The sequence below is a fragment of the Columba livia genome, chromosome 4 (assembly GCF_036013475.1).
Source record: "Columba livia isolate bColLiv1 breed racing homer chromosome 4, bColLiv1.pat.W.v2, whole genome shotgun sequence".
NCBI lineage: Eukaryota > Metazoa > Chordata > Aves > Columbiformes > Columbidae > Columba > Columba livia.
Genome location: NC_088605.1, coordinates 2,099,483 through 2,117,194, shown reverse-complemented (window position 1 = coordinate 2,117,194; position 17,712 = coordinate 2,099,483). Strand labels below are relative to the sequence as shown.

General features: G+C 42.9%; 1 protein-coding gene across 1 annotated transcript in view; it reads right to left on the bottom strand.

The window, feature by feature from the left end:
• The window catches only part of ALMS1 (ALMS1 centrosome and basal body associated protein), a 75,166-nt gene that overhangs the window by 39,240 nt on the left and 18,214 nt on the right, over positions 1-17,712 (bottom strand). The window contains exons 4-7 of the mRNA XM_065060195.1: positions 10,043-10,160; positions 5,880-8,049; positions 2,968-3,127; positions 96-1,496 (exon numbers count right to left, since the gene is read on the bottom strand). Coding sequence (XP_064916267.1) covers positions 96-1,496; positions 2,968-3,127; positions 5,880-8,049; positions 10,043-10,160 — 3,849 coding nt within the window. The remainder of the gene's footprint in view (positions 1-95; positions 1,497-2,967; positions 3,128-5,879; positions 8,050-10,042; positions 10,161-17,712) is intronic.

The window sequence follows — 17,712 nt, the reverse complement described above, 5'->3', positions numbered from 1 at the left end:
ACCTCTTCATTTCAAAGTAATCCCTTAAATTTATACCTAAATACTTGCCGTTCTAACCTAACGCTTGATGAAACACAATCGAGCCATTTTCTTACCTCGCGCTTTCCTCTCCTCTTCATCCACACTCTTCTGCAGTTGTGTTGCGTGTACCGCAGACAAGCCATTCCTCAGGTTTTTGACCCGAGCAGCTAGAGAATCACCACTGCTGCTGTCATCGCTCTGTCTCGTGTCTCCTGCTTTGCTTCCAGCCACACTGGCTTTAGATAACGTGCTCTGGAAGCCTCCCGTGACATTGGTGACACTGCCCAGAGGCTCTGAGGAAGGAGGATTCTCTAGAAGCTTTTTGACGTGGGCAGCTAGAGAATCTCCACTGCTGCTGTCATCGCTCCCTCCAATACCTCCTGCTTTGCTTCCAGCTGCGCTGGTTTTAGACAACACGCTCTGGATGCGTCCTGTGACATCGGTGACACTGCTCGCAGGTTCTGAGGAGGAAGGATTCCCCAGTTCTGAAGTTCTCCCAGCGCTGACTTCACTACTTCCGCTGCTTTGTGTGAGGCCCACAAAACCAGGCTGATTTCTGTCTGAAGTTGCACTACTGCAGCCTTCTGGCTCAGATCTTCCTACAGATTTTCCTGTCCTAAACTCTTTGGTCATTTCTTTCATCATCTCTTCACTATTGCGCAAACTGACGTCAAAGGAATTTTCCCACCTTGAATTCCCTGTGTTATAAATCAGAGGTTTCACTGCTGTCCTCTCTTCTTGCAAACTTCTTCGGGTCACAATCTCATCCCGTGACAGTATCTTCTGACCCTGAGGGACGTTGTCCTTCCCTAACCTGGAATCTTCGGGACCGTTCTCCTTTTTAACCAGCACTGGGGAAGACTCCCCAGTTTCTCTACAAGAGACAGTGGAAAAGCCGGGATCACGCCACCTGCCAGCTATTTCCTCCGCCTCTGCAAAAAGCTTCCGTATTTCTTGCAACGCACCAGACCCAAGCAAAGAATCACTTTCTTGACCCTTATTTCTCTTACTACCTACACTTGAAGTCCGTGATCCTCTGTCAACTTCCAGTTCATTTTTAACTCCAGCCAAAGAGCCGGCAGCCCATCTCTGTAGGCCGATATCCACATCTTTGGACTCATTTTTAGCTAGCGGATCCTGAAGGCTTTTTGCAAGAAGCATGGGGCTGTCCCCGGCCGAATGGCAGGCAGGTGAAACACTCCGCGGATGCTGGGCTGGTTCTTGCAGTTCGGAGGCAGCTGAACACTCTGTCTCTGGTTGTATGGAAAGCAGAGCAGGGATTTCCAGTTCGTGGAGCGACATAACGCCTTGACTCACCGGTTTGTCTCCAAAAGATCTTGGGAAGCAGGGAGAGAGTTCGCGGGGTGACAGAATATCAGAGCCGACTTCTGAATTCATTGGTATAGACGTACTGAGAGTGGAAGTGCTGGAGTTAAAACTTGTTTGCGTAATTTCAACTGCTGATGGCAATTCACCTACAAAGAAACAGGAGATGAGTTAAGTTTAGGGCTCCAGAAAACAGCTGCATCAGTAAAGACTGCTTTTGCTTGCACTAGAGGGCTTGTAAAGGGAGAGAAGAACTCAAATATTGGAAAATATTTAGGAAACTGTTTTTAGAATAAGACTGGAAGTAAGACTTCATGAGAATTGTCTACTGAAAGAAATCCCTTAGACCGTTTTGGATAAATATCCAAGAAACTACAGAACTTGACTTGCTTTTGAATAAATGCTTAAACTAGATTTTAAATAAATATTCTTAGATAAATGACACAGCGGTGCTTCAATGTCCAAACATATGAAAGTAGCCCTGCAAGAAACAGGAGGGTTATGGGGCAGTATTTCCAAAATATCCTTTTGGAAAAGGCAAAGGACACGCTATGGATAAGCTTGTTTCCCACTAGCAGTTAGAAAGGTCCAAAATCAGACAAGATGCACTTTTACCATTTGGATACGCAACACCTAATTGCTTTAAAAATAAATAAATAAGCCAAAGTGTAAATACTGATCTGAAATCCACGCTGCCAGGTACAGAGCACAGTGAGGAGCCAGCTCCCAGGTATTCTCGCCCACAGTTATTTTATATGTTTCAAACACAGTTTCATTTCATGGCCCAACCACTGCTATTTTCACATACATCAAGTAGCCCAGGTGAATAATATCTCTATCAAGAACAACTCTCCTCCTGTCCTGATTGCCAAGTTGTTTCAGTTGTCACGTCTCCCACAATGCTGAAAGGAGGAAAATATACTAAAAGAAGATAAACAAGCCCAACAAGCATGAGAAGAGACACATTTAATCGCTTCTGGTCAGAAAGGTCAAACGCCAAAGCAGAATACGCAAAAGAAAATACACATTTGAAGTACTTGCAATGTGCATTTTTATGTTTTAACGGCATACTACACGGGCACGCCACTGAGGAACATCTTAACCCTACCCGAGCACGCTGCTCTTTATATAGAAGTGACTCAACGCTTGTTAAAGTCACAGCGATTGTTTTTTTAGATGGATGGATTTACGAACTGATCTGGTCATTTATAAAATGTGTATAACTTTGTGTCACACTGAACACACCGAGGCTGAGAAAGAAAGGGAAATCAAACATTTGTCTCACAGGAAGAACAAGTCTGGTAACATTTCTTTAACCTTCGGATGCAAAACATTTCTTTCTTAAGAACTCTTGTAAAAAGAGAAGTAAAGAAGGACAGAATGTCACTGCACTGGCTAGAAGATGCCACATAGACACGACTCCTTGGTGAGAAGGCATGTTTTCAAAGGTTTTAACACTTTTCCAATGTCAAATATCTCACGCTCGAGATGGGAGAAGATCAACTCAAGCAGAGCATCACTTGAGAAGAAACACACTTGACACAACCAGGCCAAGAAAAACCTCACAGGCGACTCTCCAGTTGTGTGCTCTCCAAGACACAAGGTTCTCCTTGCCCATACCTGGTGGCTGCCGAACGGTCCTTGTCAGCGTGTCGGTGGATTCCTTCAGCGTTCTAAGCTCTGAAGGAGAAAATTCAACTTCTCTGATGGGTCCTCGGGGCACAAACGGCGTCAGTATCGTCCCAGGTGACTGATCAATGCCAAGGTTGCGAAGGTATATCTGGCACAAGAAGAAATAAGTAACACATGCGGCACTCTCACAGAATGGCAACAGATTCTGAAGTTGCACGTTCTCCGCATCGTTTTAAACGCAAACAACTTGCTTTAAAACATCTTGAGCCTCAGTCTTGTTCAACTCGCACTAAAGCAGTCACATAGGAGACAGCATTTCCAGCTTATTCTTTTTCAGACCATGAGTGACGAGCCTTTTTTCTAGCTGGTATGACTAGGCCTATGTAGGGAGCACCTCACAAGCCACATCTATTCCTCATTAATTTATGCTTGGCAGCAATTCACAAATAAGTTCAAGAAGTGCTCTGGTGGTGATAGCTTGTACTTGTGCTCACCAACAGTTTTTTTCCTGGGGTTTTCCTGACCTTTCCTTCATCATGTGCCAAAGATGCCACCAAATCAGTGCCCAGCCCTTTCCACAGGTCCAGAAAAGATGGAATTGGTAAACTTCAGGCTCACCTGTTTAAAATGACATTTGTCAGCTGGAAGGAGAACACAAAGGTTTGGTTTACAAAGCTTTTTCCTCCCCAAGGGATTGCTGCACAGCAATTCAAGCTGGGCCGCTGGGAAATTCCTCACTCTTAAGGACAAGCTCGTTACCATAGGCAAGTCTTCAAGGCAAATAGTTGGGAAGCCTTTTGTCAGAGCTGGTTAACAAAAAGAGCTGTTGTGTTGTTGCTGTAGAGAATAAACTTGTTCTGGCCAAGGGCTAAAATCACTTTCTGCTGCTGATGGTTTTAGGAAGAACCACAGGTAGTCTCAGTTATAATTGCCCATCTACTCAGTGGCCTAATGGGCAATGACCAAAAACTCCCTGGCTATGAAAACATTTCTGGATACAATGAACTGTGCTGGTTTAACTCTATAAAATGTAGAACACTTGAATATACAAATTCTCTATATAACCAAGACTTAGTTTTACCAGCGTATATATATAAAATTACTATTCAAGTAGAACTGCAGTAGCATTTAAACAAAGCAGTTGATTTAGAGAAGCTAAACAAAAACCATACTCAAAATCTAACTCGGTGATATACTAGAGAAAAATATTATGAGGATGAGACCAGTTCCCTGTGCAACATTCCCTATATTAATATATTTTGAAAGCTGGAGGAGTCTTGTGGAGGTAAAATCCTCCCAAAGGCCATGTAGGACCTTCTGAGAATGTAATTCCTTCCCTTTTAATAGAGTATTTGAGTTTACATACAGACATTATATGCAGGAAAAAAAAGCCCTGACTTAATTACCTATAGGGGCAAATTAATTTTAATTCACCTAAATCACCTCCTAAACTAGTCAACAAAATTAAATAAATTACCTTATGGATTTTAGCCAACTCTTTTTCCTATTTTATTATAAACCTACATATTAATAGCCATGTATGTGACCGAATTTCCTTTACCTTGTCAGTGATTTATTAGAGCTGAACTGCTCAGAACTAGGGCTGGAGAAGATGTTTAATTATAGTCATAAAAGAGGTAACAGCGGCCTTTGCATCTCATGAATTTCACTTAAAATATCCTCCCTACAATATTTATATTTGTTTCAACACGTATTTGCACAGACAACCGAGAAGAGCGCTTCTGTATCACAGCTCCAAGGACCTAATGATTATAGGAGTCATCTTGTGAGAGGAACAGCCACTTACTCGGATGATAATTACATGTTTATCGTTAACATAAATCTGCATTTAATTTTCCCTAACGCTCAAACAGCTATTAGTACAGTAACATGGCTGCCACAATCCACCCTCCATTCTCACCAACCATCCTCAAATGGGGAAGACAAATATAGAAGAAGAATCTATATTTGCCAAATAAAACATAAAGAGGGAAAGGTACGCAGAGACGTCGAACATCCTTTATGAGGAATATACGAAGACTCGGGAATTTATGCCATAGATACTGGAACGAAGTGAACAAGCCAAATGAGTATTTATAAAAGAAAAAGGCAATTGGATTTGCCAAGGAGTTTTGTGTTGGTTTTGCTATTATTGCAGCCCCGTGGGCGGGTGAAGTTCGTCCCTCTCCTCCTGGCGTTTCCTTACTCAGCACTTGAGGCTCAGCCTCGTGTTTGGATAATTATAACCTGATCTTTTGAAAGAATCTGGAAGATGACAAATGGTTTATCAATGCTCCGCTAAAAGAGCTAGAATCCATTTATTTACAAGTGTGTTATCAAACAGATTTCACTTTGTATCACTATGTTCTTGTGCCTTTTATGTTCCATCACCATCAGTCACTGATCTTTACATTTCCCTTGCATTCTGTTACCACGATACTATCATCTATATCTGGAAAGAACAAAAAACCCACTTTCCCATATCCAACCCTTTTGTTGCCTACGTTAAATATACCTAAAGGTTATTTCTTACACCTCTATATTTAAGATAAGCTGAACTAATATCATGGATGAAATCCAGCAGTAGCACAGACCAGCGTAAAACCATTTCATTTAGTCTGTAGTGATTAAATCCCTACCCGAGTGGGGAAAAAAGTGGGATAACTCCAAAACCAGAGTTTAAATTAGAATCAGTTATTGATGGTCCTTTAAGACTATTTTTTTAGGCTTTTATATAAACCACATTTGCTAAAACTTCTCAACGAACAATGGCATGACAGGTTCGCAGCATGACTGAATATCAGAAACTATAAGCACACGCTAGTGTCTCGTTTCTGTGACAACTTCTGCACTTCTGTCCTACTCATTCTGTTACAATTTTTTGTTAGAAACGAACTTACTGGGATCCTTTCTTCAATATTAAGCTCCTCTTTCTCCGGAGTTTCCAAAGCAGTTGCTCCAATGGGGATGAAGTTCTCGTCTTTCGCGCTGGTGATGAAGTGTCTGGAAACCACCAACGAGCACCTTGTGGAGCCCAAGTTCCCTTGGCCACCATCCCCTGAACTAAGCGGAAGATTCAAACTATCTGGGGAAATATCACCAAAATTGTCCACACTGACGTGGCCAGCAGGAATATCCAGATTGGGAGACCGATTTTCAAGAGCAGCACAAGTCTCCTGGTGAAAAGTTGGAGAGTTTCCATCCTCTCTAAGCAGCTGAGCAACTTCCCTGGAGACAACGACTTTTGGGTCTGAACTTTGCCCTGTACTATCACTTTCTGCATCTTCACCGCTAGATCCAGAAACAATCTCAGCCATAAACTTTCGTGTCATGAAGGTATGTTCAGACACCCCTAAAGCATTACTTTTTTCTTCCAGAGGCTGCACTGCCTCTGTTGAATTTGCTGGTGCAACAAATTCAACCAAGGACGTGTTCCCGCTGGAAACATTTACCATGTTGTCAGACTGAGATCTAGTAAGAGGGCGGACAAGCAGCAAGTCTTTATTATGAAAATACAAACTTCCCAGGGAAGCTGCCTCTCTAGAGGATGCAGCAAGGCCATCTCTGGGGTCTCTACAGCTATTTTGGGTTGACAAAATACGGTTTGAAGAGCTGGCAATGTCACTGTAGGCTTTCTTTCCAGGAGAAACTCCACCTGGGTCACGTGAAGTCAACGCCTCAGATGTTTCCTCTGGTTGGCTCACGTTCCAAGTCCCCACCTTGTCCATGAAACTGAGCGAGGGGAGAGACTGAATTCTTCCAGAGTGGGGATATTTCAATTTTAAGGACTCAAAATGTTCCTTGTTTTCTTTCGTAGCGCATTGGAGCAAATGTTGCTTCTCAACAGTTACAGGTGGAGATGTGTTCCCTGAAGTTTCTTCATTTAAGCATGAAGGAGAGGCCTGAATAGCTGATTTCATCAGAAGGACACCAAGTTCTTCCGCTTTAATGTTCTTCTTTAGAAGTATCCCTGGAGTCGACTGATAGCTTGGGTGAGCAAAGTGTACAGAGAACGAACCATCACCAACAAGATTAAAGGAAGGGGAAATGCCTGTAACTTTATGTCCCCTTTCTATGGAAAAATCCGAAATAGTTAATTCGCTTACTGCAGGTTCTACCTCCACTGGGGCATCCCCACCACTTGGGGAAGGGATTTCCACATCGGTCACAGCCAGTTTTTTAGGTGCACAATCGCTGATGCTGGTCACAGTAGGAACAACCTCCTCCATCTCAAATCTCACCGCAGGAGACAGTTCTTTGCCCTGGGGATCTAGGAAAGCTCCCTGGAGCTCCTCAGCAACAGCCGTGAGCTTCAGGCTTTCAGAGCCGTGGAAATCCACACCATGTTCCTGCGACACTTTGGCTATTTCAGAAACCTTTGCAGAAAAAACACCCTGAGCATATGAATTTTTACAATTGTCTTTCCTCAAATCATCCGATAAACCATTAGAATTATCAAGCTCAGGAGCCTTTTCTTTTTCCAGCTTCTCTAGCTGCTTTGTGTGCCCTTCTGACTCACCCTCAGCTATTTTCCCCTTCTCCTTTTGCGTCTCTCTGTCACTTTTTCCTGAATTCTCAGCCAGTGCTGTTATACAAGAGTTTTCTGCAGATGAGAACTCATCGCACCTCAGGAACCCTTCTTCTTTCTCCAAAAGCTCAAACCCAGGTGCGTTGCTGTCAGGGGAGAAATATTCCTCTTTTCCAGCCGTAGTACAGGGCTGTTTTGCAAGAGAAGCTTCTGTTTGGTTCAGTCTATTTGCCTTGGTGAGCATCACGTTCGAAGCAGACTTTGCTAAATTGTCACTCATTTGGGGAACCAACACCTTCTCATTAGCACCATTTTTCCCGCCTCCGTTTGCCTCCAGTTGCCCAGAGAAAGAGATTTGAGACAAAGAGCCGCTACAAGCGGCATCGCGAGGTTCCAGGTGTCTGAAGGTGAGGGGAAGGGACAAAGCGAAGTCGTCACCGGGAGCATCCGCAGGAGTTTCCGCGTCCGGCGGCGACGCAGCTTCATGGACACGCGAAGGCTCGTGATGCTCCTCAGACACCCCGGAGACATCCGGGAATCCTCTGTATGGGGCAAGAAAAGAGCATTGCTGAATATTCTGCATTTCAACACCCATATTCTCTGCTTAAATAGAAGAGGAAAAGCTTCACTCAAACAAATAACTGGCGTTTAGCAACATGAACATAAGTACATCGCCTAAACAGGCTAACGTGAAGAAATATAAACTCCAAACAATATCAAAAAGCCCTATAAAGGTTTGAAAATAATATTAGTTTCTACTTAGTATGTCGATATTTTTCATACTACTTAGGACTGAAGTATTTTTTACTAACAAGATTTATTAATTAAATAAAATATAGGAGTTACTTACATACATAAATCTGCATGTGATTTTTTTTTTTAAGCTAAATCACCTATTTCAGTTTCATTATATCAATTATTTCTTTAGAGGATACACAATAAGCCAGGTGTCAGAGGAACACAAGCGACAAATTCCTATAAACCTCTAATATTTTTATCGTTAATTTTGAATTAATAATTATTTCATATAAAAATGATGATCAAACCCCAATTAATAATACTCCATGGATGCAGATCACCAGTTCTGGTGGAATTAAGTTCTGATGCACAAAGTGAAGTCACAGTGTATTAAATCAGGAAAGAAATCTGTCTCCTGCCACACACCAAAAGGAAAAGGAAGCCCAAACACCAGTGACACACAGAATCACAGGATCCCAGAATGTCAGGGGTTGAAGGAACCTGGAAAGCTCATCCAGTGCAATCCCCCCATGGAGCAGGAACACCCAGATGAGGTTACACAGGAAGGTGTCCAGGTGGGTTGGAATGTCTGCACAGAAGGAGACTCCACAACCCCCTGGGCAGCCTGGGCCAGGCTCTGCCACCCTCACCGGGAACAAGTTTCTTCTCAAATTCAAGTGGAACCTTTTGTGTTCAAGTTTGAACCCATTGCCCCTTGTCCTGTCACTGGTTGTCACCAGAAGAGCCTGGCTCCATCCTCCTGACACTACCCCTTTCCATATTGATCCCCATGAATGAGTCACCCCTCAGTGTCCTCTTGTCCAGCTCCAGAGCCCCAGCTCCCTCAGCCTTTCCTCACACGGGAGATGCTCCACTCCCTTCAGCATCTTGGTGGCTGCGCTGGACTCTCTCCAGCAGTTCCCTGTCCTGCTGGAACTGAGGGGCCACAACTGGACACAAGATTCCAGGTGTGGTCTCCCCAGGGCAGAGCAGAGGGGCAGGAGAACCTCTCTGACCTACTGACCACCCCCTTCTAACCCACCCCAGGTACCATTGGCTTCCTGGCCACAAGGGCCCAGTGCTGGCTCATGGTCACCCTGCTGTCCCCAGGACCCCCAGGTCCCTTTCCCCTACACTGCTCTCTAATAGGTCATTCCCCAACTTACACTGGAACCTGGATATCTTTTTTATCTCTTTTTACTAAAAAGGCAGAGGATTTCTTGCCTTCTTTACACAAAAGGAATCATTCGTCACACCCTGAAATGAAGGCTCGGACAAAAACTTTTAATGAAATAGCTATTTATGTATTCGTACTTTACCTAAAGATCTTTATTTTAGATTATAAAGAACATATATTATGGTTCGAATATGCTGGAGTAACATTATTCCATGTACATGTATGCACATATTTATGACTGTAAATACAAATTGTATCTGATTTGTGTCCCCAAAATTTGATGAAGCTTATCTCAGAGCCTAAGAAAGCTACAAAGACATCTCAGAGGCTGGAGTTCCTATTTGTCCCATTTTCTTCAGGTACATTAAGGATGACAAGTTCAGAAGAGGCTTCTTGTGGTTTTCCCTTGTCCAAACTCTTCTGAGGGCAAAATAAAAAGAAGTGCAGAAGCCAGACAATGTCTTTTCTCTATATGAGACAAACAAAGAGGAAACCACACCTCTGTCTTATTGCTGTGACCAAAAACCTGTAATTATTTGATTTTCCAACACAGGACAATTTATGGCCACTCAGGAAAAAAGGTTTCGGTTCTGCCATGACACCAGGTGATTTTATCCTACCTTAAGGGAACAAAATCCATCTCCGATCGCTGGAGAAGCGTCTCATCTGAAAATCTTGGGCCTTGCGTTGGATACATCAAGAGTGGGAAACAGGGAGAGAATTGACTGTCCTGGATATCTGTTAAAAACAACAGGAACAGAGTCATAAACCTGGCCAGGCAATCCCTCTTTAAGCCACCCTGCCAACTAATACAGCCTTCAAAATTCAAAACATGCCAAGCGCCGTGAAAATGGTGTAATCCCATCATTTAAATCCTCTGCTGGAGCATGTTCCCTCGTGGATTTAATCCATTCTTCTTACCACGGATCACACTGGTGTTTCTTTTCATCAATCTCAAAATGCTCCATGACACTGACAGCTCCAACTCACCCTCTTAAACCTCTTTTTGGGGACATTTCTGTCCTTTTCCACTGACTACTCAGCACCTCCCCTCCTGATTTCCATGCAGTCTGATGCTCTTCCCAGTCTCCGTTTTTCCATAAAGGCTGTATAGGCTTTTCTTTACAGTTTCAAGATACAAATAATAATAAACTTAGTCACTACAATTATACCAGTACCACTGTCTACTGCTTTAGCAGTTCATTTAGTTTATATCATACATTTCTTTGCTCTTTGAGCACTTCTTTTTTCAGTTGACTGCTTACAAAACCCAACGGAAGTGTTTTATATTGCAAGAATAAAACCAACTATAAGCTGTATAAGTCTAAAAGACTAAATACATGTTTCGATGGATGAAAAGAATTACTTTTAACACTTTGACAAGCGAGATTTTCTTTTTAAAGCAAAAAAAGCTCTTTGTTGCCAAGACTATGACTTTCAGAACCATATTAAATGAACTGATGTTCATTTAATTTAGATTTATTAGTTTTGAACCATCTCAGCCAAGCTTACAGAACGATAATCACATCAGACACGATGACCATTACATATAAGGAATTAAGTTTACATTACATCAGCTTTATCCTGAGGCTTCCTACAGCCTGTATTACATCACCTGATGAGTGATATCCAACCACAAGATGACCCTTCTGATTCATTTTTAATTTAATATTTCCAATTAAAGTGGTTTTTTTAATTACTTTAGAACTCTACGCAGTGAGTGGATAATGATATGGATAAAAATAATTCTACACCGCACAGCAAAACTGGCTCAAAATTTGGATGCTCCCCTAGGCCCACCCCGACGACGACGACGAAGACGACGACGAAGACGACGACGAAGACGAATGCTATACAGTTTCAAAGCTTCCCTTCTACCTCAGCAGCTGCGTCCACCACATGGCCAGCCTCATATCCCCTAGATCCAGCCAAATGTATATTATAGCATCTGTAGTAGAGATGGCACAAACATGCTACGGCAATTTAAGCAGGGAGTCTTTGTTCTTCTAGCAGCCAGTACCTGCGCAAAGCTGGGTGGAAATATCATTATAACACACACAGAAGGGTTAAAAAAAGTACAGGAGAAAACTCGTGACTGGCAGCATCAGCACAGAGGGAACGGGAGCCAAGAAAATAAGGGGCAAGGTCATCTATAATGGAACAGCAGCTCAGGGCTCTGTATGTTCCAGGGCACAACAAGATCGTGGCCTAATGTATCAGACTGATGTGATTTTAATCACTATTTGAGTCATGATTTAAAATCACGGAACAAGAGACTGATCTAATTCACTGTAATCTCCTTCAAATTTATTGTAAATGTATTTCACAGGAAACAAAGAGGTTTGTTTTCAGTGGCTGATGCTGACTTAGAACCAAATAAATCTTATTCCTTATTCCCAACCACTAACTAGGAGTAGACAATATTTACAATGTGTTTATTCTGTTTAGTGTACATTTACTCAAACAATTATTATACTTGAAAATACTGAGTACATTTACCATAGTTAGCTTGGATAGTGAATTTTATTAAAGAAACAAAAACATATATTTTAAGAAACATTAAGTAAGTTGGAATCTAATCTATCTTAGATGTGTTCAACGGACTTTTTTCCTCCCAAAACTTGCTTTATATTTAAAATCATATTAGTGAATAAAGGCAAGGGTAATTGCAGTTATTGAATTAGACTCCTCATCTCACATCACGACATGCTTCGTGTTTTCAGAACTGGCATCTCGTTTTTATTCACACAATAGAAAAGGAGAACGAGCTTTCCTGATTTTCAGCTCAGCTTATTCACTTTGAATGAAAATGCGCTTTCCAGCTAAACTGGAAATCAGGAGTGATTAAAGAAAAAGCTTTTGCACACAATTAAGACCGGGTGTGCTGTCCCTGTAAATGAAGAAACAAGAAAGACTGAGGGAGAGAAGCTGTCAAACGCCATCAACAATAGATCTTGCCAAACCATTTGATAAAATAAATGTGCATCTACACACACACAACATAACTCACAAATTTGGCTGATATATTAATGCTTTATAGATTTATATCAACAAAAATTTAAGTATCGCTCAACATTCATATTAAGAAAGTCAACCCAGCACTCCAACAGATGAAAAATAATTTTGCGTTCTCCAAGCAGACTAATAAACAGGAAATCCTCACCGTGTGGGGATGGATCCAGTCGGTCCCTTCGGAAATCCCCACGTTCTTAAAGATATTTGCCAAATAATAAATGTACAGGGCAACCTGGGTCACCTACCGTCACAGCACAGGATAGATAATAAGGTTTAATCCAGCCATAGGTTGGTGGGAACAAAACAGCCCAGCAAACCTAACAAAGCCAAGGACTAACTCCGAAAGAACAACTCAGACCACGATGAACAATCCATCAACAGGAGACAAGTGCAATACCGTATCCAAAATGGCACACAGATTTGTTGTATATATAAAATAGAATAGTGAAGAAGTAGTAACAAGGAGTATTCTTTCCAACCTTTTACTGAAACTACCATTGAAATGGTGTTTGCAGGTTCTGATGACCAGGACTCCATATTCGTAAAGAAACTACTGGAGGATGACAGAAAACAGCTAAAAGATTGGTGCCTCATCACAAGAGCCTCCTGGAACTAAACCTGTTTCCTACAATTGACGAAAAGATGAAGGGTGACTTGGTTACATCTGTACGTACGTATGTAAGACCAGAAACGTGGTCATTAAGAGCACTTCAGCTGAGATAATACACAACAAGAATCCAACGGAAAACAGTGAAGCTGTGCAAACCTAAAGACAAAGACAACACTTCTGAGTTCATGGACACAACACATCACAGCCTGACTCTCTACAAAACGTGCAAGGCCATTTAGACAGATCATTAATGGCTTCGACAGTTATTTAGCAGCATGAGTTTTGCTTCAATTCTCTCTTCGTTCCCTCCTCAAGCACTCACACATAGCCCTGAATAAGAACTACCAGTGTTTGGCTGAATAAATACCTTGTAAAACTTCAGGCTAACATTTTCCTCCCCTGGTTTCTCTATGGAACGTGCTGGTTTTGCTGTGCAGCACAAATCTGCCTCGGGCTGACAGTCCCAACCTTCCCCAAAGGTTTCCAGTCACAGGAACTGTGGTGGTGATCACTGACCTGAAGAGTGACAAGGCCAGGAAAGAGTGAGGAAAAAGGGGAACAGGAAAAAAGGAGGAAAGATAATAAGTCAAGCTACTCTGCAGTCACAACCTCGGGGGAAACCCCGATTTCCAGCTTGGCCCCTGCAGAGCTGACCTGTAAAAACACAGAATCACAGAATCGACTGGGTTGGAAAAGACCTCCGAGATCAAGTCCAATCCTTGGTCCAACACCAGTCCATTGACTAGATCATGGCACTAAGTGCCATGTCCAATCTCAGCTTAAAAACCTCCAGGGCCGGTGAGTCCAGCACCTCCCTGGGCAGCCATTCCAATGCCTGACCACTCTCTCTGCAAAGAATTGCTTTCTCATCTCCAGCCTCAATTTCCCCTGGCAGAGTTGAAGCCCATGGCCCCTTGTCCTATTGCTGACTGCCTGGGAGAAGAGACCAATCCCCACCTGGCTAGAACTGCCCTTCAGGTAGTTCTAGAGAGTGCTGAGCTCAGCTCTAAGCCTCCTCTTCTCCAGACTAAACAAGCCCAGCTCCTTCAGCCTCTCCCCATAGGGCTTGTGTTCCAGTCCCTTCCCCAGTCTTGTTGCTCTTCTCTGGACCCGCTCCAGCACTTCAATCTCTTTCCTGAGCTGAGGGGCCCAGAACTGAACACAACACTCCAGGTGTGGCCTCCCCAATGCAGAGTACAGGGGAAGGATCACTGCCCTTGTCCTGCTGACCACGCTGGTTTGGATACAGGACAGGATGCCATTGGCTTTCTTGGCCACCTGGGCACACTGGTGGCTCATGTTGAGCTTCTGTCCATTAGTCCCCCAGGTCCCTTTCTGTCTGACTGCTCTCCAGCCACTCTGTGCCCAGCCTGGAGCGCTGCAGGGGGTTGTTGTGGCCAAAGTGCAGGACCCGGCACTTGGCCTTGTTGAACTTCATCCCATTGGAATCAGCCCATTGTTCCAGTCTATCCAGATCCCTCTGCAGAGCCCTCCTGCCTTCCAGCAGGTCAACACTCCCTCCCAATTTGGTGTCATCAGCAAATTTGCTGATGGAGTTCAATAAAAGACATTTAACTAGGGCTACAAGACTGATTTTTCACCTATATAAAATATAACCCAAACCACGTCACATATTCTGCCTCCTCGGGCTTTTCTGAATGTTTTCTATTCTTACAGCACTAACGCTTTCAGGAACTTATTTTCTTCAGGAGGCAGAAAGATCATCGCTATCATATTTTGGACGCTTAGAATGATTTAGGAGCTCATTACGCTCAGGCAGAACCTGAGTTTCGCAGGCAGAAAAGCAGGTGCTCGATGCTGAAAGCAGCAAGTGACGTCAGTCCGACACTCTTGGAGCATCTTGTGTCAAAACAGTAATTCTTCCTGCTGTCGCTCTGAAGGTCAAAAGCTTCCTCACAGTTGAATTCACTGAACAAGCAAAGCTGGGCATGTTACTTTATCTTGCAGCCTGCTGACAATTCTGAATGCCAGAGTCAAATTGCCATTTGGGGAAGATTTAAAAAAAAAAAGGAAGGCAAAACAAATACAAAACCTTCCTGGCTTTGGCAATCTGTTCCACAATGTAGCAGCAGTGTCAATACAACTGTCATTGTGATTTTCCCCCTCACCAAATGAAATTCAAAACACTTTTTGAAGAGGAGAATGAATAAATTAGAATTCTAGCTTATGTTTCTTCCTCTCCTCTCACCTTTCCTCCTATCCCTTGAAATTTAAGTGCATATACAAAAAGGCTGCAGCGACTGGCACAATAACTAGAGAGTAACAAAATACCAGCACTATCCAGAATTCTTACATCTAAAAAGCCTTCTACTTTCTCTTTAATTCCAGCTGCATTTAATACCAAACATTGATAAATATCAGGACATTTTTCTTGATCAAATGGATTACAGTTCTGCAAACCCCAATAATGTGGGTAAAAATGCTATAAAGCACACTAAAGACAGCAATCCCATGCAGAGGATGTAGGCAAAACCAAACCATTCCTAAGCTACCATGTCCATCTAACTTTTAATACCCACCTTAAGCCTCAATGTCCCACAAATCAAAAAAAAAGGGGGGGAGTTTATCAATATTAATCAACTCTAGCTGACAGCAACTCGCTGTGATGCACATGTGGCTTTTAATCACCGAGCTGTCTGTAGATTCAAACATGAGATAAATAACCAAGAGTGCTTTTTATTTCATAAAGGAGAAAAATCTCTTTACAAATCTCTCGGAAGTAGCTCCAAATCCACAGCAGCCTGTAATTCATTCAGTCATCGCAAGCTTGTCTGCCTGTGTTAATGGTAGAATAGAATCTCACTTCATCTTCCTAACGCATCTAACAACATTTTAACAAGCTTAGCAAGGGACTGGGCTTAGTGTTCAGTGTAGACTAAAACCAACTTATTAACTCTGTATGGGCAAATATTTGGGATTTCCAATAAATTACCCACACTTTCTAAGGAAGCAAAGAAGTGCTGGTCTTTCCTTTAATGCTTTTGTATGACACAGGATTTTACAAGTTCCTTCAGCAGATGTATTACCGCTCCCAAGACCACCCTCATCCCAGCTTCTGCCTTTACAGACAGAAGTCGGCTTTTGTCTTATTTTTTTTTCACAGAAATCCACGTATATTCACCACCATAAAGTTAACAGAGAACCATTTACACGAGAAGCATTAACCGATAAAAATGAGCAAGAGCTGCACATTGTAATAACAACCTGTGAGAGTCGGTCTGAAGATGGAGCAGTATTTGCCTGACCATCGCCATCAAGAACTTGGAGAACTGAGGCCCTGACAGAAAGAACGCATGGACAGCGACTTGGAGAGAGGCCCGAGGAGAAGCACTGTGTTGCACTGGTTTCTCTGATATGGGGGGGCTGCTGCTCACAATGGCTGATGTGTGGACTCTGCCTGCTGCTTCAGCCAAACGAGCCCCAGCCTCCTGAAGGCTATTGGTATGAGGGTCACTTTGACCCAGGGACAACAGCTGCCATCCAGAAGAACGTGTTCTAACCTGCAGCCTCAGTTGCACGTGTCCCCCACCTGCTCCCCCAAACAATGGCCAACGACAAGGAGCATGCCCAGAAGCTCACCAAGGGTCCTGAGGTCACCCAATGGACCAGAGAAAGACCCCTGAATGCTGGACACGTAAGCGTTGCCAAAAGAAAGCGTGAATCTCTCGAGCCTGCGCAGTACGAGCCTGGGATGCAAAATCAAGGCAGAGACTGGCCTGAAACAATGGGAGCAAGGGGGGTGAAGAAGCATAAAAGATGAGACCAGAATGGACACCATTGAAGATCTTCCCACCAGAGGATCCCGAACCACGACGGAGGACCAGCAGGACTCCACGGGACCGGAGACCAGAGGGAGCTTCTGGAACTCAACTGGTGATAAACGCAACCTCATTGCTCATCTTTACTTTTACTTTTCCCCATTTCTTTTCCCTTTTCTCTTTCTTACTCTCTCCCTCTATCACATGCCGCTTTATGGGCAAATTAATAAAGTAAAACTACTTGATTGAATTATAACCTCTTGGCATTTTGGTCGCCTTAATTTTGCGCTCTGAGATCAAGATTAAAAGAACCATCATGAGTCCATCATCGAATGGACCATGACAAAGCCAAACTCCTAAAACCCTCAGGAGTTGCCATGAATGTTTCTCAAGCAATTTCAACTCCATCTCCTTACACATCCCTGAAAAAACTTCGCCCAATGGTGTAACCAAAGCAGCTTTAGAAGCACCTTTATTCAGCAATTTCAGTTGCACACTGGAAAAGTGAGTCACAAATATAATAACCGAAGGGGTTGGGTAACACTTGATTTTGCAGAGTGATCCTCTAAGGGATATTAATACAAAAAGACACACTTTGGGCTTAGCAACAGCATTGTTAAGTTACGCGTTTCCAAGGAAGCGTATGCAAGTATATTCATAAAAGGAGTCAAGGTGGAGTGTCGTAAAAGTAAAGAAGAAAGAAAAACACGCGTTAGCAGCAGGTAAGAAGTTAACAGATGACAGAACAGTAAATTCCAGCGTGCACACACAAAGGTTTGCATAGGGAAAATTAACAATTCAATTAGAATTGAGACAGAGCTGTCCTTGAAAGCCAAAAGGTAACATACAGCAGTTGAATTTGATGTTAGAACTGGCGTTTAAGAGT